This window comes from Pagrus pagrus, assembly GCF_965226575.1.
Source record: "Pagrus pagrus genome assembly, chromosome: 6".
Taxonomy (NCBI): domain Eukaryota; kingdom Metazoa; phylum Chordata; class Actinopteri; order Spariformes; family Sparidae; genus Pagrus; species Pagrus pagrus.
This window is the reverse complement of record NC_140190.1, coordinates 22,296,539-22,321,594: the sequence shown is the minus strand read 5'-3', so window position 1 is coordinate 22,321,594 and position 25,056 is coordinate 22,296,539. Positions and strand designations below refer to the sequence as shown.

General features: G+C 41.4%; 1 protein-coding gene across 3 annotated transcripts in view; it reads left to right on the top strand.

Moving 5' to 3' along the window:
* The window catches only part of pde4ba (phosphodiesterase 4B, cAMP-specific a), a 180,512-nt gene that overhangs the window by 82,930 nt on the left and 72,526 nt on the right, over positions 1 to 25,056 (top strand). The window contains exon 1 of one of the 3 annotated variants that reach the window (XM_084355861.1): positions 16,499 to 17,133. The exons of the other annotated variants lie outside the window; for them this stretch is intronic. Within the exon in view, the coding sequence (XP_084211987.1) occupies positions 17,033 to 17,133 (101 nt within the window). The 5' untranslated portion in view covers positions 16,499 to 17,032. Of the gene's footprint in view, positions 1 to 16,498; positions 17,134 to 25,056 lie in introns of those variants that run through there. 3 annotated transcript variants of the gene reach the window in all.

Below are 25,056 nucleotides of genomic sequence, written 5' to 3'. Positions count from 1 at the left end.
AGAGACTAGGTAAGTGTGTAGAAGAGCGGCTGGAATCTGATTCCCAGACTCAAGTTGCAGACAGTACGGTGTGTGTGTGTGTGTGTGTGTGTGTGTGTGTGTGTGTGTGTGTGTGTGTGTGTGTGTGTTCGCACCTGCAGGGGTTGAGAATGTGAGTCCACCCTCATACCCTCGAGTCTCTGTGGGGACACAATGGACACATAGAAAGAGGAGCCCCCCTCCTGCACACAGGAAGTACACACAAACACACAGAGGTCACTTTACATGTGTGTCACCAGTGATGTCACTGGTCCGTGACACAGGATAACCTGGCACCTCCAGGGGAGCCTGTCCTGGATCCCACAGCTTTTGACTGGGTCCTCTAAACAAGCCTAAGCTCTTGTAGGTTAATGTCAGCGCTAATGTTGCATTATTCTTATTATTCAAACACAACAGCATGATGATGTGCAAAAACACTTCTGGACAATGTGAATCAGATAATTGAGATAATTTTGCACAAACTGACATCTTTGAAGGCAATGTTCAAAGCCTGTATTGAGGATGTGGTTGCTCAGAGTTGTGGCCAAGAGATTGTTGGTGCCTGCCTGTTGTGGTGGTAACCTGAGAATCCATGAAGGAAGATGTCCGGCTAGAGCAGTCCTGAATGAGAAGGAAGATTTCAGGAGGACTGAAGGAATACATCTTCCTCCTGGGTACGAAAGGAGTTTGGAGAGGTTCTTCAAGGTTCTTCTCAGCAGATATTGAAAAACTGCTCACCTTGAATAGACAGGCAGAGGAAGGAGGAATCCCTGAATCCATCTGTCACATCCTCCTTGATGAGAAAAGGGCATTTGAGAGACTGAGCAAGACTTTACCTTGCCCATTTCTCTGAGGGAAGTGTCTGATGTTGTCCAAAATTTGTTGAGATTTGTCCTGAGATGCTGATTATACAGCTACAGACTGATATAGTTAAGACAATGTAGCTGTGTCTTTATTTATCCTTCGCTAATTAAGTCACAAATGAGCTTTTGAGTCACTTCATCGAGCGTAGAACATTTCCTGTGCTTTTGTGACAATTGGTTTTGTTAGATGTGTGAAACTGCAAGTACATTGCAACTCCTACTAGCTCCGTGTTTTACGACTCACAGAGGACTGGAGGGTGTGCTCCAATTATCAGTGTATCACACTGCACGGGTTCCCAGGGTCCTGGAAAGAGGCTCTGGCGGATTCCTCAAACCTCTAAATTGCCTGCAGGTGTGATAGTGTTGTTTGTGTTAGCCTGTAAAAGACAGTGACTTGGCCCTTTCACAGTGCATGCTGAGATAGGATCCTTACTCAGGATAAGCTGTTTTATAAATTGGTGGGATAGATGGATAAATGTGGATAAAGGCATGGCCAAGAATGCAATTTGAAGTGCATGACCTGTCGTGTCGTCTCAGATCTTTGTTGCGCTAAGAGCTGTTTCCATCTTCAATTCAGACAGAGTAAACAACACCTCAAAGAAAGAAGCAAAATCCCAAGTGGCCCATTTAGTTGTTATTTCTGGGAGAGACAAACTCAGACAAGACGAAAATAGGCTGCAAGCCCTGGTTGGAAGCCATCACATGATACGCTGCTCTTCTCCGAGACAAAGATAGAAACAGGTAAGGAGCGTGGCCGCACGCAAAAACAAAGGCACAAATTGATGCTAGAGACATAATGATAGAAAATGAGATAACAGCATGGCATGATAACTTCAGGGACTCAACACAGGAGGGGAATAACATGGGTCTGAAGGGCACAAATGGAAAATTAAACAGACATGGGAGAGATCAGCCAAACACAAGGAAAAAGAGGGAAATCCATAACAGAAGAGAAAAAGCGGGTGAGGAACAGAACACGAATGACTTAAAGGGGAGACAGAGATGGACAGGAGATACAGGAAGCTATTTGAGGCTCCGCTCTGTTGAAAAGTTCGACCATGGCGATATTTGCTAGTAACTATGCGCGTCAGGCTGTCACACACCGACATGTGCACACACTTTGTGAGAACACACAAGCCTACATGTGCACAGACACACACACATGGTCTTTGACTTGTGTAAGGACCCGTGCAGAGATGGTGAGACATGCAGAGACCCACAAAGGACCCTGGTGATAATTATACTATACAGTGTTATGTGATCTGTAGTGATGACAGTGGTGGCCTATGTGGCAGCTGTGTTGCACATGTGTGTGTGCTTTATGTCTGGTTTGTGTGCCCAGGACATAACGCATTAGGTTGTCATTATAATTCTACAGACAATTCATAGCACAATATTTCTATGTTAGTTCTATGTTATTCTCAAATAATTCAGCATATTGAATTAAAGAAGCTGAATTATTCTTTAACTAAACAGTTTATCTGCACGTCTTCCTTTGATCATATCGATGCAACACAGGAAGATGAATATGAGGCAGAGGCTTTAAGCTGGTGGATTTACTCACCTATATTCCTGTGTTTTCCTAATATTTTGCACATTTAATGCGTCGCACTCAGCCGTAGCACATATCGACTTTGGGCGTTTTAATTGAGAAGGAATGAGAGTATGGATTTTGTTTTGGTGTCGAGGCTAAAGGTTTCGTGTCGCTCCCTGCCAAGCATAATTTAAAGCCAGCGAAAGAGAGAGAAGAGGGAGATCAATGCGGCACCCTGTGGGGAACCATGAAGAAACATGAGCCTACAGGTCGATGTCGGAGGGGCGTGACATGCATTGGCAGCAGCAGCGGCAGTGGTGGCTGCAAACTGAGCAGCACACACCACCACCACCACCCTTGTTTTTAGTAGTATTTGACCTGAAAGCGGTAATAGGAAAGGAGTCTTGCATCATAAATAATAGCTGAACTGGGAAAGCAGCTAATTTCCACATTAATACACACTGCTGGTATTTAAATGCACTCGCTTGATTTACTGTGTGGTTACATTTGCTCAGATATTAAAAAGGACCTCCATTAAATTTCCTTCACAAGCTTAATTCACTATTTATAGAGAGGAAAAAAAATGTGAATATCTTTTCTGTCCTGAGTTGCACATTAGATATTACAGAGTAAACCTGCTTTTTTCCCCCAAACCCCCTAAGTGATTCAAAGGACTCTCCTACATATTACAGTATGTACGGAGCCTGCGGACCCTCAAGGGTCAAATGGTAGGAAAAAAAATGGATGTGGAAATCTGTTGGAACGGATTTGTAAAGCACGTGAACGGTTTCATAGCTCCGTGCTCTCGGGGCAGGAGGACCGCTGCGGTGTGGGTTATGTGATGTTTGTATCTCAGTCCTCTGATCGGACAGGACAGGACATGCAGACTATCCCTCTGGTTAATAGGGGATGATGTGTGGGTGGGTGAAATAATTCATCTTTGATGAGGAACATATTAATAACATAACCTGCAGCGATCCTCCAGCATCAGCATCATCTTGTTGCCGGCTGAAGTGGCGAACAGTGAAGTGTCGTTGTTAGTTTTAGACCGCCGGCCTTAAAATTAGGTGATCAGGTTAGGGCTAGGGTTAAGAGGGTTAACCCTCTTCTAATGTCATTTGAATAAATATGTGTTTTGGTACACAAGTTTTTGATTCAGGAAAAAAATATCTGGATCGCCACAGTAGCTTAGATGCTCGGCTAGAGCGCCCCAGGTACATTGTCTGTGTTCTTGCCACAGCAGTCGAATCCGACCTGTTGCCCTTTGCTGGATGTCATCCTCTCTCTGTCTCTCATCCCATTTCCTGTCACTCTTCAGCTGCATTATCCAATAACTCCCCACCAAACAAAAAAAGGAAAGAGCACAAAAATATCTTAGAAATAAACTAGTCCAACTCCCCTCATGCAACAGCCAAATTTAGTGCTGATCATACTTGAGTGAGAAATTCTTCTTTGTTTCTTCTCCTATTGTTCTCAGCCCGTGCCTGCTGTGTCCAGCCAATTATTCATTCAGTCCAATAATCATTTCCACAGCTCTCTACCTATCTAATCCCTTATTACAGCCCTCTGTCTCGTTTGTCTTCTACCTCACTGAATCTTCCCCTTCTTCACTTTCACATGGCCAGTCAACATGTTCCTTTAGTACACGTTCCTTCACTGGTTTGCATGATATATTTCAACATATATTGTGTGTACTATATAGAATATAATTGAGAGGTAAGTGTCAGTCACAGTGGAGCAAATTTAGGCACCAGAGATGCCCCAGGTGTCTAACTCTAACCCTTTTTAAATTGTCTGAGACTGAATGAGCATGAGCACAGGAGGACAGAAAATGCTAAATATATCACAAAGACAAAATACCAGCACATACATAAATCAAAAATCAAATAGATTAAAAAGATTGTTTCTATCTTTGCACTGTAAGGTCAAAGCTCATTGGCTTACGAATGGGGTTGCCATGGAAATGTCTCTCACCTCAGTGCTTTTTTCTGGGTTATTTCCTCCCTCTCAAGTTAGCGTGTTCGAAGAGTTTCCCAGTTGAGAGGTATTTTATGTCAGTGTGTGTTTTTTGTCCCTGTACTGTATGGTTGTAGAATATTCAGGCTGAGTAATGCTTTCTGTCGTTGCCTGTCTTTGTTTCAGGATGAGTCACTACCTGACTTAAAGTCTTTGTATGTGTGTGTGTGTGTGTCTGTGTGCGTGCGTGTGTGTGTGTGTGTGTGTGTGAGAGAGAGTGTGTGAGTTAGCTGAACTTTGAATCACACTCCATCTGTGGATTTCTTTCCCCATTAAGCCGGCATCACAGCTCTGAGCTGCAGGAAGAGGGAGAGAAATACAGTATTTGCTCGGTAATTGTCAGGGTTTTCAGGACTGGCTTCACAGCAGTTTGTAATATAAGATGAGACCTCTAACGTTTGAAATTCATCAAAAAATTTACTGCATTTACTTCTGCAATAGTTTCGGGTCAAGTTTGGACTTGCCATTAAACACTTGGGTATTGGAAATAATTGAATTCATCTCATAAAGAGAGGTTTAATCCAGTTTGTCAGACGCAACATGGGAAATTCCAGTTTATCTGACAAGGCTTGTTGCGGTAGTCAATGTTCACGGTGTTACACGGTGGTCAGGCATATGCCTACTACATTACTTGCTCGCCATCCCCACTGTCCTGACTTTTTAAAAAATCAATACTTAAGTTGTACGAACTGCCACAGGCATCTACTCCGTGCAGCAGCGGGGCCAGCAGCACAGTCGCAGCACTTCTTCAAAATAAAAGTCAACTCATGTTTCACCAGTTAAATACTTTTATTATTAACAAAACAATAAGCTAAACAGAATAAAATCTGGACAGAGCTGCAGTGTTGACTATTGATTCACAGGTGGTTAGGCAGTACAAACAACTTTACAAGTCCTTTAATTTGATTTTGATATGAAAAATGTTGATGTTTTATAAATTTGTGTTGAAACTGAGGATGGTGGGTGTTGACAATCTGTTTTGCAAGATAAAATGTGTTTTTCTGAGGTCTAAGGTAACCGTCCACAGAGTATATCTATCTGTCACTTCTCACTTTTAATATAATGTGTCATTCAATTCAAATAATGGACTGAATGGCATTCCCATTTATTTGGACAGTGATGGTTTTAAAGAAGTAACACCGCACATTCTCAAATGAAACCAGTTTCAGTCCAAGCACCTGACCGACATTAAATGATTAATGACTCGTTTGTCACACAGGTGCTGTGATAAATGAAAGAATCTTTATTCATTTCAACATTATTATTCTTTGAACCAAACCTTTCAGTTTCTCCAATGTAAATTGTGCTTGATCCATCAATTCATCTAACAAAAAGCTTTTCCTGTTCTGTCAAGAGAAATCCTCTCAACGAATAATTTCCTGGCCACCATACATGCACTGAAAAAGTACCTGGTTTCAAAGCAAACAATTACCGACCACACAGAGCCATGAGTCAAGTGCTTTTGAACCAGGCAGTTTTACATGCTGTTTTTAGAGGCACTTTGAATGGACTAGTGAAGTAGGCCACAGTGGAACAACGGATTTTATATTCATATATTGTGTTTGCTGAATGGTATTCGATACATGTAGTCTCAAGTGTCAAGATGCACATCAGCTGGCTTTTTGAAATGCGCAGTACATGGAGTTGTTTTAGGCCTTATCGCATCGTACCGTGTGCCGCTGTTCTGTGTAATCAGACCCGATGTAGGTTCAATCAGCATGTACAGTGAGACAGACATGGCTGTTGTGACACAGAGAGTGCCATAAAGGAAGTGGTCGGGTAACATGAGAAGGGAACCCAATGCGAATGCAATTCGCCTTGCTTGTTGTTGCCAAAGCACTTTACTACTGGGCTGTTATTTGAAAGGAAACACAAAGCAATATTTACCCCAAGGTTTGCAATATTTAAATTGTAGTTTTTTTTTTGTTTGTTTATTGTTGATGCATTTTTGCTATTTCACAGAAACAGAAAATAAACATCTTACAGCAACTTGACAACATCTTTTATCGTTCCATAAATCAAAGTTGTTGTTGATCTTGACCTGACTATTAGCTGAGTCCAAAAATGTAATTCTTTCTATATTTGAGACTATTTTGAGTGAAAAACAGGAATAATTTGAGGGACAGTCATTGCCAAGAAACCCAGATTGTTTTGCACTTGTTGCCTTGGCCCATATACTGTACCTTGGTTAGTCAGCGCCGGGGGATCAAAGATCATCCATGAAATGTGATCTGTATGTGGTCCAGCAGACCTGAACTGAGGCAGAGACTAGAAAGAGGAACAGCATCAATTTCAGCAGGACAGGAACAGGTGGAGAAGTGAAACATGGCTCTGGACGCTCTCATCTGGACGAGTGAATGAAGTGTTTTCATAACTTTTTTATTGTTCTATTAATTACGAGGACTCTGAAATTTTTTTTGGCAGCATTGCCAATATCCTGCTCTTTCCTGAATGACGGAATGAGGATTGTTTTTAAATTGGCTCGACTCAGTTTCTGTCTCATCCTATTTGCTGAAAACTGCTAACCTGCCCTTCTGAAATGAGCATGCAGGGTCATTTTCTGTGGCCAGTATCAGCTACCACCTGCTTTTTCATTACAACCGAGAGCAGTTATCAAGTAACGGATGCTGGGATTATCCTGGTGAATTTTTGAAACTGTCCTGAGATGATCCACAGTGGGATACCAGGATGCGACGCCTCTGTGTTGCCTTCTTCTTGAGAAGATTGGTTCAATAATACCAGTCTTACGCTTTCATCATCTATGAATCAAATCAAGTAAGTTATTGAGCTGAGACTTGCAGAGAACAAGAAACAAACAAGAAACAAATTGATTCTCGATCACAAGGGTGACCAAGACTATGACAATGACATCATTCAATCTGGAAGTTCCCATCAGCCCATCCCGCCATCACTCCTGGGTTTGGTATGTGAAGATGAAAGAAAAGTGGGGACCAAGCATTGTTTCTGTTGCCCTTCACAGTGTCTGTGTGGTTGTAGGCTTGAATTCATGTCGGTTTGAGTATGTGTTTCCACTACTGCAAACCTGTCTCCTAGAAAATACGTTCAGGCAAATTGTTTTCCCAGTAAAGTCGAGTCGGCAAACACAAGTGTTTCTCCCCCTGGATGAAGTGCTGTGTTTATGCGTCACACTGGGGTTGTCAGGAGGTGGTCAGGGTGTCAGGCGTACAAAGCACAGGACTTTGACATAGGATACAACACATTCTCACTCAAATCAAATCAAATACGACAGCTTGGTCAGTGGCCTTAAACTTTAAACTATGACGCTTTACCCAAACCTCTAGTGTCTGTTATGCATGTGAAGGGAGCATTAATATGGCATGTGCAACGTTCAGTTAGACTTTCAAAATAAAGCTTGCTGACAAACAGTTAACATATTATGACATACAGTATTATGATTAGGCACAGTACTATTTGGTTGGGTTTAGGCTGGTATGTCACTCATGTAGCTCAACATAATGTACGTCATTTTTATACACTTCAGCTTACACATAACTTAAAAGCAAGTCAGCCTTGACTCTTGGTCACAAACAGGACACGAATTCTTCTATACTTCTGCACTGGAGGGAATAGCATTGCTGGACCAGCTATCAAATACTATATCTTTACATAGGAAATAATTGTTGCTGCTGTGTATAGTAATGTTAAAAATCTCATATGTTTAACCTTTAATAATGCATTAGTCACTACGTGTAGATATGCTAGATGCTAGATTTGATGTTTTTCACATTACATTACATCTGGTCAACATTTCTGCGACCTGCCAGATAATTAACAACATTTTCACATTTTATTGATTGTAAATGCAATCCAGATGGGATTAAGTTTCCTTCACAACATCTTTTCTGTTGGAGAAGGTTGACTATTTCGACTATTTGGCCTGTACTGATGTGTGTACTAGTGTGTTTGAGGGAGATAGAGAGAGAGAGAGAGAGTGTGTGTTGGTGCTTTTGCATACATTGAACATAATTGCTGTGTAAGGACGCAGTGTGTCATTCTCATTAGACCCAGTCCTTTGTAGTGAAGGCTCAGTGGTGTACTTTGCATAGATCACTGCTGGAAATTGCTGATAAGATTTTTCGCTGCGAGAAAATCACCTCAGTGCATAGGAGGAGAGACATGGAGTGAAAATTGCCCTTTTTGTTTTTCTCTGTCCTTGCTCGCTCTCTCTTTTCCCCGTCTCGCTCGCTTCCGCACGTGTCGACTCCCATTCGTACATCTGCGCTTTAATTACACCAATTTCTCGCCGTACTTGGGTTAACAGCGCCAAATGGGGATCTAAATAACAAACTTCAAGTGTGCTTTGGATACTTTGACTGGATATTCTGTAAGCTGGGCTAAACTCTACAGTAAGTGGGCTTCTGCTTCTCAGGTTGTCTGAGTGAAATGTGATATTACAGGGTTTCATCTACGAGAAATGCTTTTCCTGTGAGGGGGATTTCAGTGGCAGCCAATTTAATTTTGTGCAATAATGTAAAAGCTCATCTAGCAGAATTAACGTTTTTGATAATTAACTGAAACCGAAGCCTAAAACAGGATTAGCAGTATTAGACCTGCAAAGTGACTGATCAGAAGCTAATCACTGTTTCACACACATACCCGCTGCACAGATACGGCACAGTAATATGACTTGAAACTGTCCACTTTTGCTCAAAAAAATATTCCCCGCTGAGTTGATGTGCTGTTTCAAATAAGAACCTCTCATGCATGCTCTGAACAGCTGATGTGAGCAGAGCTGCTAGTTAAGTGATTTGGTGAATGTTCCCCCATTCACTCTCCTTGATCCATGAACCTGAAGTGAATCATTGTTTGAATTTGAACCACTTGGCGGATTACACTCCTACGGATGACAGTTGGGAGATGGAGCAGATAAAAAGGTGCCAGGTTTTAGAAGTGGGAAGGAAAGAGCCTGCGAAAGAAAACTTGCACATGTGGGCCTCGTTATCTGACTCCCTGCTCTCATGTCTGGATCAAGCCCTCTAACCCTAAACACCATCCACCATGTTCTTAGTCTTAAATATCCTCACCACAACACACACATGCATGCACGTCACTGACTGAGCATGATGGTAAAACTCACATACTCCCAATGATAGACAATAATATAATGTACTTCACTGCCTTTGATCTGCACTGACGTATGTGCTGGGTTTCCTTCGCAGTACATACGTAGATGCTCTAAATAATTGAGTTTGACTACAGAGGAAGTGAGGCAAACTCCTTTGTGTGAGTGAATGTTTGTTTGTGTTTTGACAGAGCAGAACCAGATGCCACACGTACGGATGTAAACGTCACTGAGGCGGTAGATAATGAAATCCAGACATTGCTACAGTGCCAGGCATAAACATAACATTATAATACCCACACAACAAAACAATGTAATCGATACTCATTTAATATGACTCACTGGAAGTGTTCTTCACTAATTACTACAGAGTGAAAGTAATTATTGAATCATATTTATATAAACTTGACACTCCCATACATCTTAGAGCCAACTAGAATGACACTGAGTAGAGCACAATTCTATCAAGCCTAGTCCAATATCTAACTCGATGGCCCCGTATCAAATCTAAATGCATTATTTCCTGAGAAATCAACTAAAATTTTGGAAAACTCTCATCTCACAATGTTCAGGAAAGTGAGAGGAGATTCCTGGAGCCGCCCCTAATCCGAATCCGCAGTTAACAGAGTCTGTTCTTGGCCAACACCCATCATCCAACCGAGTTTTGTGGAAATCCATGCAGTAGTTTTAATGTTAGCCCTTACAGTGAGGTTGCATGCTTCACTCACAATAGTAAAGAAAAAGCCATGTTGTGCTGTGAGCTCTTGCTTGTATGGCTTTAGCTGTTAGTACGTGTTTAGTAGTGGTGTTAGGCTCTGCACTGCTTAGAATTCACACAATTTTCAGAGTATGCCCCCTGGTTATCACAGCGTGAGTGCTGCTGACGTCAACTATGGTACGGTGCTGGCACAGAGGGAAGCGCTGCTCTGCGATCAGGGGATTAGGTTAATCACAGGGGGACTGACTGCAGTGCCCTCTTTTTCAGAGAGGGGAATTAGATTTATACACAGAGAGAGAGGGTTGTGGTGGTGGGGAGCTATGTTGTGGTAAGACAGCAAGACTGACTGAAATTCTCCCTCCTGCTGAAAATCGAATGTGGCAGGTGGTAGATTCGGGCTTATTGTCTCCTTTTGACCTCATTACTTTCCTTTTTCATACCTGCCCCTCCAGTCAATCAGTTTTTCCCAAAAAAAGCATTTTTTATTTCTACTTCTAATTCTTGTTGTTTTTCCTCTTCTCGTCTTCTCTCTTTGGATGGAGGCCACTGGAAGCTATAAGTGATGAGTCAAGTGAGTCAGTGCAAAGATTTGATGAATGAAGTGTCTGGAGTGATGCTCTTGCTCAAGTCAGACCTCGGAGATGTGTGTGTCTTTTGCGTGTGTTTGTGCTGCTCGTCGTGTCCGTGGCATCTCGGCAATCTCCTCACCTGCGATGTTAAAGTGAACAGTGGCTGATTCAGACCGTGCGGTGTAATCCAAGCGTCAGCCTTGGCAGTAACAAAAATACATCTGCTCCTCGATGTGTCAGGGTTATTATCTCACTGGGCTGAAATTTCTGTGAGCAGCACTATAAAAATGACCGGGGACTTTTCTACTACAGGGTCCTCCTTTACTCCACTGCCAACTCTCACTCCACATGAAGTCACACTGGCCTCTGTGGAGGACTCTCCTTATTATTATTATTATGAATAAGTAAATGTTTAAACTGAGGGATCCCCTCTTCAGGGATGGCAGAGTACCGCCCTTCAGCATCGATACATTCAAATTTTGTTACCCACTGAAATATTTCCATGGGGTGATTTCTTCTTCTGAATGCACTGCAGCAGTGGACATTGGACATTGTTATGAGGTGAAGCATGAGTTGTTAAGATAAGGGATGTACAGATACAACTTTTCCTCTTGGATATCCTCCTCATTTTGCTACCTACACTCAGGATATCTTCTGATATGGGACACCAATCTGATATCATGCATACTCTCTGTGGCTCTTAAAACTGAGCTGGCAGTCCATTATGATGAAATGATTGTAAGTGATAGTGGAAACGCTACATTTTCATAATGACACCAATGAAGAAGCTGTGTATACTGTGAACTGGTGACATCCAGCTGATACCTGATCTATTCAATAAGGTCACTATCTGTGCTGAGACGGTAGGTCGGATCATGCATCTCTTGTGGGATCCTTGTACTCTGACAGGAATAATCAGTCATATTGACCCGTTGCTGCCGTTGCTCTGTCGGTTAGACTGTCCACACAAACTTCTCCACCCTTTCAAGGCCACAGTTTTCACCCACGGAGGCTGGAATTTGTCATGGAGGCCTAAGTGTGTTTGTGTTCATGCCAGTTGGGTAAAAGGGGGCTTGGCAGTGGGAGGGGGGGTCTGGCGTAACCCACGTCTCCAGAGGCCCAGGATCCAAAATCAGTGCTAAGATAATGACTGAAATTTCCCTTTTGGGTGAACTTTTCTTTTCAAATGACTTTAATCTTCACACACAGTCTACCTCCCTTTGTCATCCTCTGTCTTGTAAACTTATTTTCTATCAGTCTGCCCCTCTGAACCCTTCCTCCTTTTTATAGAATAGATATTTGAATAGCTTTCAGGGATCATGCCGGTTGTTTGATCCTGATTTAATGTGATTGCGTGTGTGTTTGTACGAGAGAGGCAGCTTTCATGTCAAAGGTGACGTTGTGCCTGTCAGCTTCTGTCAAACATGTCTCAGATCCTATTTGCAGTCTTCCTTTTCCGTGCACTGAGACAAAGGACATTGTGCAAAAGTTTGTCTTTTTATTATCCGGTTGCCTCGTCTGCAGCGTGATATCGGTTTAAATCACACGGAGAAGCCTGAAGAGCAGTCTGCCAGTGACAAGTTGACAGGCTACTCTTAAGCTGTCAAACAGAAGCCTGATCGATGTTTAATTATGGTTCTCAGCTTCTACATGAAACCCTGTGAAGATTTTAACAAAACTATACTTCTACATGTACAAGCTTTCTCTTTGTTTGCGTTAGCACTCAATCTTCATAGAAAATGTTTTGCAGTAAGATAAAAACTCCAGCTCCCAGCACCCACCTATCATCCCAGTTCAAAGTATGTGTGTAGGACATTGAAGTCAGCAGGTACCCATCACGTTGTCACAGTCACTTCCCTCACAACCATTATATCTGTCGTTCTGGTCCAAAATGAAGTAACATTTGAAGATGTTCACATCCTCTTTAATGCCATCTCTGAGTGCTTCCCACAGGGCACGGCTCATCTGGTGGCACATCTTGCATGCCACATCCTGTAAGAGTGACTTCTAAGGGGCTCATTGGCTGTAAATCAAGGCTATTATACAGTGACACACTGCCATCTTGTGGATGCAGGCCTGAAAAACTTTTTTTTTTTCTGCGGAAAGGAATGGTGCCCTCTGATGTTCATAGAGGGGTCGTGCCTCATTTTAATTTCAGAGTTTATACAGTCAGTTGTTTGACCCTTCAGCACCGGTCACATAGGTCACAGTGAGGACAAGAGGACAGGAGGGAATTCAGAGCGATCTCTTTCAGTGTGTTGTGAGATCACAGTTTGTAAATGTGCCCTGCCCAAGAGTGAATAGTTTCACTGGGTGTCGGTGGTTTGGCTTCATGGACCATTTAACAATAACAACTCATAACTATGCACTATAATTAGACCTGGTGCTAAAAACAGTCGTATTTGTTATGTTGCCAGGGTTTCGTTTGTTTTAATGCCACAGTGCCTTGGCAGACTGTTTTTTTTACAGCTGATTAATTTGAAAGGATGAACACATGAAACAGAGCAGCACCCGACCTCAAAAACACGACCAGTCTTTTTATTCCACTTCACAGTGTTGTTCACTGTTTATTCCACTGTTTCCTAGTGTAAGAAGCTCTGGACAACAGCCCAATTTAAACTGTAAATGTAAAGACATGACATGTACTGTAAACCAGAAGTTATCTTGATTTTATAGTTACGGTTTATTGAATTTTATTCTACATTAAAACAAATCAGGAGTCAACAGGTCAACAGGATTAAATGTAAGCAGTTAATGTTTCTGTAAACCACAGATATGTTCAAATTTGTTTGTATCACAGGCTGAGCGCTGTATTGAAATCTCTACAAAATGTGTCATGTCACCACAGACTGTAGCACAATTTCCAGTTGTGTTTGTGGCGATCAAACAGATAATGTTGACAGGAAGTTGGGCCATCTGCAGCTGGGTGTGTGGTCACAAAACTTGGTGATTTTTAAGAAGATGTGCAGCAGTGTTTTAGGCAACCAAAACCGGGAAATAAAAGAAATCAAAGTTGAACCTAAAGGAACGTAAAGCTGCAGCATAAAGAAAGTTGTACCTTATCTGTGGTTTTGCATAAACATACTTTGCTGACATGGACCAGCACTGGATTAAACAGAGAGGGCCTTTTCTTCAAATAATATTTTTTTTTAGGCTAATTTGGATGGCTACCATAAACGAGTTAATAACCCTTGTCTGTATACTTTAATCTTAATATACAAATCTGCTGGTAGTATGACACTTAGGATCTAAACAACAGAAAGTATTCTCTATACAGTCCTTTTCAACAGGCACTTGCTAAATATTCCAGCTGTCTTTGTCTCCTTGAGCATTTGTGTTTACAGCCATGATCACTTGTGAGTGTTTTCAAAATCAGCACCAGTTGCCACTGGTGTGCCAGACATGATGTCCATTATAGTGCGAGGAGGAGCTCTTTCTTATATCTTCTTCTTCGTTGGTTAACCCTCAGGAGGTGATTAAGGAGGAATGGCAGTGCCATTGTCACACAGGATAAACACAGCCCTGTGGCTACCACATCTTCCGCCTCACCCATTTCTCATCTTTGCGTGTATTGTGAAGCAGTCGAGCGAGCTGCAGTGTGGGAACAGAATAGTGATTCAGCTTTGGCCTCTGTGATCCTTCTCCTCCCCTTATGTGTTTTTAAGCGCTTGTGTAATGCATCGGCTTTCTGAATCATTTCCAAATAAATGACAAGGAAGCGCACTTGTCCTATAATGACGACATTTTTTAAGAAACTCCTCCGGTTGTCAGTCAAGAAGGCTTTCCTGTTAACTTTCATGACCACTATTCGGGGATATTATGGGAAATAGGAGAGACTTACTCATTCATCCATTGACACCTTCTCTTCCAGATAGTAATCCTCCCTTAAAATAACAGTGTACAATATTTCCAAGTAAAACGTAACATAATTTTCTAATACTCACTTAAAGGTGCAATATGTAAGAACTGACACAACATATTACCAGTGTGACTGCTAACTGATGTTTACCCGAGCGGCTGTTAGCTAGTTAACTCAGTTAGCTGTGCAGTTAGTGGTCCGGACTGGGATATCTGAATAGTATTATGATGGGCAGGATGGGCTGGGGCTAGCTTGTTAGCATGCTTACCTCAGCAGAAATCTTTGCAACAAAATATATAAATGATATAACATCAAAACTGTTGTTTCTTCACTTTCTGTTGGTCATTTTAAAACTAAAATTCTGACATAGTGCACCTTTCAAGTAGAAGTATATCAAAATGTGCTTCGGTGCTTGTGTTAATCTAATGATTAATGATCTAATATTTTCCAAAAGATTTTTATTCTAAACAATTTGTACAATCAGATGCTTCACTCGACATGGCTGGTGAGGCAGCCATGTTTGTCTTGTTACAACAAGACTCTCCACAGTACAGTAGCTTCAGAGTCAACATATTTTTAATTACTTTATCCTTTTCCCTTCATTTATGTCTCTGTACCTCATGTGTTGTACTGCATATCTGCTGATATTTCCCACTAATCTGTCATCACAGTTTCAAAGGGGGTTGGTGTCTGTATCCTGTACAGTGTCATCAGGCACTGTGGCACCCTGCGAGAGTGCCAGATGCCACCTCTTTCCTGCACAGACACACAGTGACAGTTAAGGTAGACCAGGTTGCCAGAATAACAGTGAATCAGAACACCATTTTTTACAAACGTTTATTAAATGCTTTATAGCACATTACAATGTAGTTATAGGCAGTGTTTCATTGTCTGTTTTATGCCAGCCTCTTGAACCTTCTTACGTGTTATTTACCATTTATGCAACATTTATATACTGCTTACACTTGCTAAATAATATGAGACCTGCAGTAACTGTTTTTATTATTGTGTTGTATATATACATATATGGGCTAACAAGACACCACATATTTATATAATCTGTGTAAATATTTTCAGCAGTACATTAAAGAAGGAAACAAAATACATAAATCACCATGGCAAACAATTTCAGAATCAGAATCTGGTTTATTTCCAAGTAGGTTTTTTACATACAAGGAATTTGCAAACAATTTTAGTTATTTAAACCTTAGGTTATAGCTATTTGTCTGTGAGCAAACACTGAAATCCTTTAATAAATGTTACATTTATTAAAATGTATTAAGTTATTGTTTATTGTAAAGTTGCAGATTATGTTTATAAACCTGAAAAACCCGAAAATATGTACTGAAAAAATAAATAGAAAATTAGATAGATATATGTCAAAATATTATAAAAACGTTTTTATGATACTGAGAAATAAGAGTAAATCTTGTTTAACTAGTCCAGTTTACCTTCTTTTCCAGGTTTTTGAGACAGTTTATTGAGCCATATCCTGCTCAGATAGCTTGCACAGTACACGTCAGTCACACATGTACAGTGTAGTCTTATGTGTAGCAGTGTGTGTGTGTGTGGCCTGAGTGCGTCTGTATGTTTTCCATAGATCCAGCGCTAATTAAAGCTAACAAGGCGGTGAGTGATGGATGACTTGTGACTCCACTCCAGTCACTCCACTCCAGAGCTTGGATGCTCCTCCTTACTCTGCTGGGCCGCGCTGAAGGGAACAGAGCCCCATACACACATACACACACACACACACACACACACACACACACACAAACAGGGAGGAAGTATAGCCTGTGACGAGGAGAAGAGTCCGCAGAGAGAGCACAGAGAGTGTGTGGAGAGTGTCAGAGAGTGTGAACGAGGGCTGAAAGAGTTCCGTGATGTGAAGTGTGGACCGCTGCTTCTGCTGCTACTGTGTGTGACCTGTGTGGACAAGGTGTTTGGATACCTGCCTTTATTTATGCCAAGGAAGGGATGACTGATAGATTGTCTGATGAGTGACTTTTTCAAGCAAAGGTTTTATATGTTAACACTCATGTAAATGTGAGACTGTGTAGCCTGATTAAGTGATGTTCAGCTATTCATAAGAAGTGTGTGTGTGATGGTGCTTGTTGTGTAGTAACTGCTAGATACATTTGATTTCATGTGAAGCGGCTACTGTGTGTGATCTCACTGAGTTGAGAGGCGTGTGTATGCATGCTACTGTGTGGTTGTCAACTATGGTGCTGACTTGTCAGATGTGTGTGTGACATTCATATGCTTGTGTGAAATGCTGCTCCTCGGTGTGTTCTAGCTCATCTGTTTGTGGCTACGTGTGTGACGGTATGTGTCGGTTAGTGCGTGCATGAGTGCATGCGTGTGTCGGGGCGATGTACCGGCGTTCACCCTGTGCCAGAGGAAGGGTTCATTTTGACTTCAGTGAGGAAGTCATCAGGAAACTCCACGCCACAAACCATGGCCATGCTCACAGGTCAGGACACAGATAATCAACCACTTCACACCTCGCACTTTTGCTTTTGATTCTGTCCTCGCAGTCTTTTATCTGGTGTCAGTCATTTTTATCTTTGACCCAATTGCTGCAGTGTTTCTTCTGTGTAAAGATATCTGATTTTCTTTTGAGAAACTCTTCCCTTCGCTGTGTTCGTAGGGGCCCTTTCACTCCTCCTCTAGCTGTGACATATACAGTATACAGTACGTGCAGTCTTACTTCCCATTTCCCATTAAACAATCCACTCATGTGTTTCTCATCATTGTTGTAATCCTTTACTGGAATGTGGTTCTACAGTATGCGCGGTCACATGTTAGAAATATGTGAGAAGATCCAACATAGATAGATTTTATGGATTTGGGGTTGCAGCGGTTTTTGCAGATCATTGTTTTGAAAAGGGTTGCGTGCCGTGTTACTGCAGTTAAGACAGTCAAGTACTTTGCCATGCAAATAAGTCTGGAAGTGCGGAGATGAATTTGTTTATGATATCACTTTTTAGCCACAGCGCTTACATAGTGTGGTCTGTGAGACAACCAGACGACCCGAAGGATATGTCTAAAAAAAATGACATTGAAGGGTCTCCAGTTGTCTCAGCCTTTAGCAACTCTGGTAAATTTGACTTTGTTGCCGAGCAGGATGTCTTGTCTGACCATATCACTTTATATTAGTTGACCCGCCAATAACACCAGTGTGTGTTATCAGGCACTGTCTCATTTGCCTGAGACAGTGGTTTCTAACATCGTGGTCAGAGGGTGCAGAGGACTTACAAAACCATTTCTGCGTGACTCTTTCCTCAAATCTTTGTTTGTCTTCCTTGTGAAATGATGTAAAGTAGTAATGGTATCGAAACATTCCCAAAAGCAAACCTTCTGCGTGGCTCAACACCATCAATTTCCAAAAGGATAATAAATGAAACTAACTCTCAAATTTTCGTGAACTGACTTTTCAAGAAAGTAATGCTGCAAGTGTCGTAGTATTTCTGCACCACAGTGCTCCATGCTATCATCCTTAAAGCAGCATACAACACTTGCAATGGAGGGCAGACATCAAAGAAGGGAATGAGTTTAGAGAGAGTGAGAGTGACTGGATGAGATGACCCGATGTTGTGTCAGAGATTTAAACTCACAGTGTTAAGAGGCGTCTGGACCTTAGCCAGCTGAAAATCCAGTTGAGAATCCAGGACACTGCAAAGCAGTTTTATTAAATAGTTGACATGACCACCTCTGTTTAGACTGATTAAGTATACTTATATCAGGAGATCATGGATGAATGAAAAAAAGATGCTCCTCCAGAAAAAACTTACAGAATGGCTTCATCAGATCCAAGCTGCATTATAGTTAAACTTGTGTAATATCTTTTCCGACATATATATAATCCTGAATTCATAATGTTTGAGCCATGATGATGATTTGAACCTTTAAAGGGGCTGTATGTTTGTCATTTGTAACAATTTACATGTGTTAGTAACTTATTTATTGGCCATATGTGAGCAGATTGTAACACGATGTGTTACACGATTTGTTTGAGTTGCTGGACTGTGGATTTCTTCGTGAAGGACTCTGGTCTGACTTTCTGTGACGTCTAAAGGGTGAGACTTTATGCAGGTTCTGAAGTGCCTCTCTCCGCGCCGCTAACAGAGAGCAACAGTAGCTATCATGGTTAGTTATTTGTCTTATCTAACTTGCTTAATGTGACAGTTTATATGCCTGATTTCCCATTGTGATAAGACACTCAGTATATCTATAAACATTGTGACGCACCGTCACACAGTATTTGATAAACAACTGTTCTATTTATAAGGATTTTTACAATTCTTTGCAGCATGTTCACGTGTCTCTTAAGTTGCAGTGCATTGAGCACCCTCAGCTCAATTAAATTTAGTTAAATAAACTTTTTTTTTTTTATGTTTGAGTCGGGGAAGAAATAAACCAGTGTGAAGAACTAGGCTGGATCACACCCCAGGAGGACTGTGGGTATTTTGGCTCAGCAGCAGCCACATCATGCTGCAGGCTTGGACTGTTGCAAGGTTTAGGGGGACATCATACAACAGAATGAGTGGAGAAAGCATGATCACTAAAACAATGAAAAGCAGATGTCTTAGCAAAGCAAGATTATTGTCTTCCAAATACAGTAACCTGACACTACAGCAGTTTATTAAAATACTTTACCTAAAACACTGGTTGACTCAGCAGTTTTGGTGTCATATGAACTGTCAGTTTTCTCAACATGCATCATAAATGTAACGCAAGAAGTTTATTTTCTTATTCTTAAAACAAAACAGTCCTGATGGCAGATCTGTAATCATGGAAATGTGGAGCTCTGGAGACGTCGGGCATCCACCTCTGGTTGGGTGGGTTCCACCTCTGTGACCGAGAGTTTCCTGTGGAAAGTACAGGACTACACTAAAGAAAGCAGAAGTACACAGATGGTGTACTGTACTGTACTGCGCGGCATGTTTGAGTCATAAGACAGGTAGACGCGGCCGTGTGAGCGCCTGGGGATAATTACTCCATGACTGCTTCCTCACACTGGTGTGGGTGCATTTTATCTGCATGTGCTTTTGTTTGTGCACAGCCGGCAACATATTTACACACATGCAGCCGCTCTGCGCCCTCTGTGGTATGTGCATGAATTAGCCTATATATGTGTGCTAGAGAGAGTTTCTCACATGTGCGCCTCGGTCACATAATCTCCTGCAGAGATGGGCTTAACCAAATGTTTGGACAGTGACCCAGATTCCTATGGCATAATAACAAAGCTCATAGCTCCTTTTATCTGTACAGAGGATTCTCCTGGGTGCCGGGTCAGGATAATGTGACCTCAGATCACATCAGACCAACATCAATTCTCAAATGAGGACTTCTGGACAACATAATTTAAATCAGTCACAACAAAAACAATGATTTTGAGTCACAGCTCTTAATAATCAGAACCCCGCCTCATAATATTGTATCTGTTTGAAACTGCAAGAATTTAAATCCAACATGTGTAATTAAACTAAACAAACCTGACCCAGAGGCTGCTCCTCAGCTACAACTCATATTTCCGTCAGCTTCTTTTCACTTTGGAGGCCCATTTGTCTTCCAGCGCAGGACTTTGAATAGCAGTGTTTTGTGCTTGCTTGCCCATGGGTGGGGTGCACCACTGTATTGTAGAGTTTGTGGTTTGGAAGTATTTTATTTGCACTGCACTTTACTCACAGTGTCACATGTTGTTATGGAGATGGATACATGGAAAAAATGTGGCGAGGACTCTTAAGTCTGCCGTGGTTTTGCGGTCGAGGCCTTTTGATTTCTCGAGTGACTCGTCAGAGTTGAAATTAGCCGCCATGGCTTCGAAGTGGGTTTGATGAGAATAACGGTGGTTATTTCAATTGAGATAATGACAGGCGGTAACACTGATGGCTCGGAGGGTCACACGGATCAAGAAGATGTTGACGTTGGGGCTGGTGATGATGATTGGGAACAGGATGGCGTTAAGGTTAAGCATGCAAATCGTGCATGCAAATCGCATGATGAAAGCAAGGTTTATAGGGGAACCAACATAAATGCAGATGGTGTCATTATTTTTTAGCCATTACGTTGTGTTGTTAACATTTAGCAACATTTGCATTTTTTACATTGCAGACTTAGATATTTGTAGCTAATGCTGATGGATCAATTGGAAAAGAGCATTTTACGATACATTACGATCTGTATTGTATCACAGCTGCTAGGTGATCTCAAGCCATATATTGTCCTTGACTTGGTTGTTGAAGTAGTCGTTGTGGTGTTTGTCGTACAGTATTGGATGCTGTGAGACCATGTTGATAAGGTATTCTCCCATTTTGACCTGGACATTGGCCAAACAATTTCCATAGGTGACGTCCATCCTCCTAGAATAGTTAGCTTCACTCAATAGAAGGTTATACGTTTAATGTGGCTGTAGTTCAATGAGAGTAATGCACAGGAGCCAGTGACTGCGACTGCGAGTAGGCTGACTTCAAACAGACAGGGGATGTCATGGAAAAGAGATGCCACACTGCAATTTTCCAGCCCAGGAATGTTTTATTTTTATTTTTTTTTCAAAGCAACATTCCCTCATTTGTTTCTGTCTTTGCTGTCGGTCAACTTTCTCTCATATTTTCTTTGTCTTTGTCCTCGTTAAAAGTATGTTTCAGCTCTTCACTTTTGGTTCAAATAAGTGTCCGTCACTCTGTTACCCTCTGCTGTGCGTAATCTCTCACTTCGCCCAGCCACTTACACCCACACAACCAACCACACAGACACACACACACACACACACACACACACTAAACAACCCGTAGCCCCTGCTCCATCATCATGACCGTCATCATCACACCTTTGGCCAGTTCTGCTTTGTGTTTCCTGTAATCATGTGACATGTGGCTGTGTATTTAGACTGTAAATGATTTCTAAAAGAGAGCATCTGCTGGATGACTTTGTTCCTAAGTGTGCGTGTCTAATGACTTGGCTCAAGTCCTGATTACGTTAGTGGCCTAATTTCTATTAATAAGTGCTGTAGCTGGTTGGATCCCTGAGTTTTCTTCTGGTCTTTGTGGCAGATAACAAAAGGCCAGAGGGCGTTTTTGGTGGTTTATGGGCATAATTCTGGTGGTTTGTGTTTTCATTAGCAGAATAGATTTCTCATCTAAGAATACAGGTTTCAATAAAATTGTCACAGTTGATGACATTTAACAATAAATCTCTCCAATTAGAAGCAGTGGGAAACAAAATGCAATACAGGCTGCAGCCAAAAATGTTTTAAATAGAATAAGCTTTATTTATAGTCGTGTGTTAAGGGTTTACAGCATAGCCTCAGAGCATCGAAGCCTCATCAAAAATGTGACTACACATCAAGGCTGCAGTGATACTGTACCACATGGCAACAGCAAGAACTGTGATTGGTCAGCTTGGGCTTCCTGTGTTTTTTCCTACAAGTGTTCTGATTGCTAGTGAAGACATAAGTAAGTTTCAATCCAAATATTGTCCAAAAGTTGAAGAAAAAACTTGTGTTCTGCAGTAACACACATAGTAAAGAAATCCTTACTGTTAATCTTCTGCTCACACATAGATTGTATGACAGTGCTTACCTGTGTAAGGGAAGTCAGATCTGGTATTCACATTTGTCGTGAGTGAACCAGTCATAAAGTCTCGACATGCTTCCAGATTGACCACTTGTGATCTGATCTCACTTTCCCACTCCATTTAGAAATAAACACACACACCACTGGAACCAACGGATACAATGTTTTTTACCCAAAGACAGAAATATCTGCTTGTATTACATTTCCCGAATGAAAGAGAAGGCCAAATAGTCAAGGATTTGTTGTAAACAGCGTTTCACAAAGTTTATAAAATGTGTCCTTAGGCAACAACTCTCAAAACTGAGCCTGGTGACTTTCTCCACTGCCGTCGAAGAAGTGGCCTATATTGGTTGCTGTTTACTGTATTTGTAAAAATTTGTCATGTTTAACGTCAAAAAATCAGTGAGTACAAACAGCTGCTAAAAGTTGGGAGGTAATACACACTTCAGACACGGACACAGGGCAGCTGGTACAGTCATGCTGCGACAAACTTTCAAGTAACTCCAGTTCTATAACCACATGCATATCCTGCCACTCTGTCTCACAGGTACATGAATGAACACAATTACTGGAGTATACTCATTTGGGCAGGATGCGGCCTGATCATGTACAACACATCCGGCTAGTGTTGTCGTGGTGTTATCAGTAGGTGAAATCTGACACCAAACAAGTAAAAGCACATGGCTGGTTTTGAGCATTTCATACTGATGCAATCAATTTTCCAAGTGGTTTGTGTTTAGATGATGTGTAAACTGAGAACTGATGCAATATCTCCATATTTCATCATTTCGAATGAATCAAGAGTTCGGGCGACTTGAAACTTTCCCAGTGTGAGAAAATGTAACGACACTGCTGTGTTCGGACTCGAAGTGGGAACAGATCAGTGTTTGACTATGATGACAACATTTAACGTTGATCTCTTTGCCCCAGTAGAGTTTTATAAGTAAGCCTGTTTAGACTAGCTCATGTAAACTTACTGCGACAGATTCATGAAGGGAAATCTGTGATCTTTTGGAGCATAAAATGTTGCTTCTATTTTTGCTCAGTCTGATGGGATCACTCAATCATCTCATCGTCCTTCTGGGGCATTTCAGAGCTCTGGCACATTTCACAGAGCCAGCTGGTTAGACAGAAAGGTCATTTCCAGATCCACTGCTTGTTTTTGGCGTCTGTCCGTGTCATCCTCAGTCTAAATCTTTTGCTAGGATTGTTGGAAAAGATTTTCCTTAAATACATTTTGACAACCAGTTCTTCTGACAGTGATACAGGTGTTTTTTTTATCTTTGACTATTTCAAGCCACAAGATTGTTGACGTTAGTAGAATTGCTCATTTAATAACAGAACAAGATGCAATTCAAGTGAAGGAATAATATTTAAACCTTGGCTAGCACTGGGACAAACAGGAGGTGTTACCATGGCACCTCTGTTTGCACAACCCGACAGACAAATGGTCACTGGTTTCCCCCTCACCATAACACACAGGAAGGAAGAGATTAATTCAAAGAATAAGAAGGCTCTCTCTCTCTCCCAGTCTGTGACGCTCTGTGTCTCTCTCTGTTCCCTCTTCTCAGGCTGTGGCCAAATTTGAGTTAAATTTGTCTGTTTTCTTGTATTTCAGTTTACCCAGGTGAGCAGTTAGTAGTATTTATGACGTAGGACAATTCAAAAGAGAAATCCCAGTGAACACTGATTTTGTGATGTGTGGGTCCAAAGACATCCTCCTTTTTTAAAGCAGAAAAGGAAAACAGTTGCTGGTTTCAGCTTTGTATATGTGGCAATTTAATGAATATCTTTGGATTCTTTGACAGACAAAAAATTATATTTGAAGACATCAAGCCTTCAAAAGTCCAAAACACAGTATTCAATGCATAAATGATGACAAAATGGCAAATGAATGTTTTTAATGTGTTTTTATATGTTCAAAAACTCTTTACATTCAAGCTTCTATGTCTGCCCTAGAGCCTACAACAGCCAACAAGTGATCACTGTAAAGGCTGTTTTTCCACCTGAGCACTTGTTTTTGACTATTTTAAATGCTCAAAGTTAGTAGAATTAAGGAGATGAAGAGGCAGGGGTACTTTGAGGTCACAAAACAGCATAATTTTGCCAGTAGCCTAGATATTTTCTTAGAATAACATGTTAAGCGTCCATTTTCAGTGATGTTGTTATTAAATCTCAACTTGGACCTTGTAAGACGACACGAGGTGGGCCCATTGCGTTTTCCAGCTAATAGGGGCAGTAATTTTACATACATTTCCAGGAATGGTAAGAGTTAATCAAGAAAATCATTTGCAGATGAATGTTGAAATGAATAATTGGTTGCAGCCCTGATGTTGCCCCATGCTCCCTAATCTCAGCAGTAGTTCAGTTCCATCATCACCTTCAGTCTCATGAATCAGCAGGCAGGATACTGAGTTGTCCCACTCTACCAGTAAATGACAGGGTCAGTGTTCTGGCCAGTGACTATTGTAAACCTGAAACAGCACCATTGTCTTCAGGCTGGGAAGTGGAGTCATTTCCCAGGAAAAACAAGAAACTCAATATTTGTCTCAAACCTTTCCAACCACCTTTGGCATCTTCACTATCTGCTACTGGATGTTTTCAGTGTGGTCACTGCTTTGTGATCTTTTGGATGTCAGCTGCCGCCTCTTGAACTCAGAAGTACAGTTTAGGTTCCTGGTAAACACTGATGTATTTAAACATTAATGTGTCTTTGTTCGCTGTTTTATATTTCATACCCATTTCAGTCCTTATAATTATTAATCATTTCCTTGGAAATTTCCTTGGGAAGAACTCTGTTCATATGTTACACATCCCAC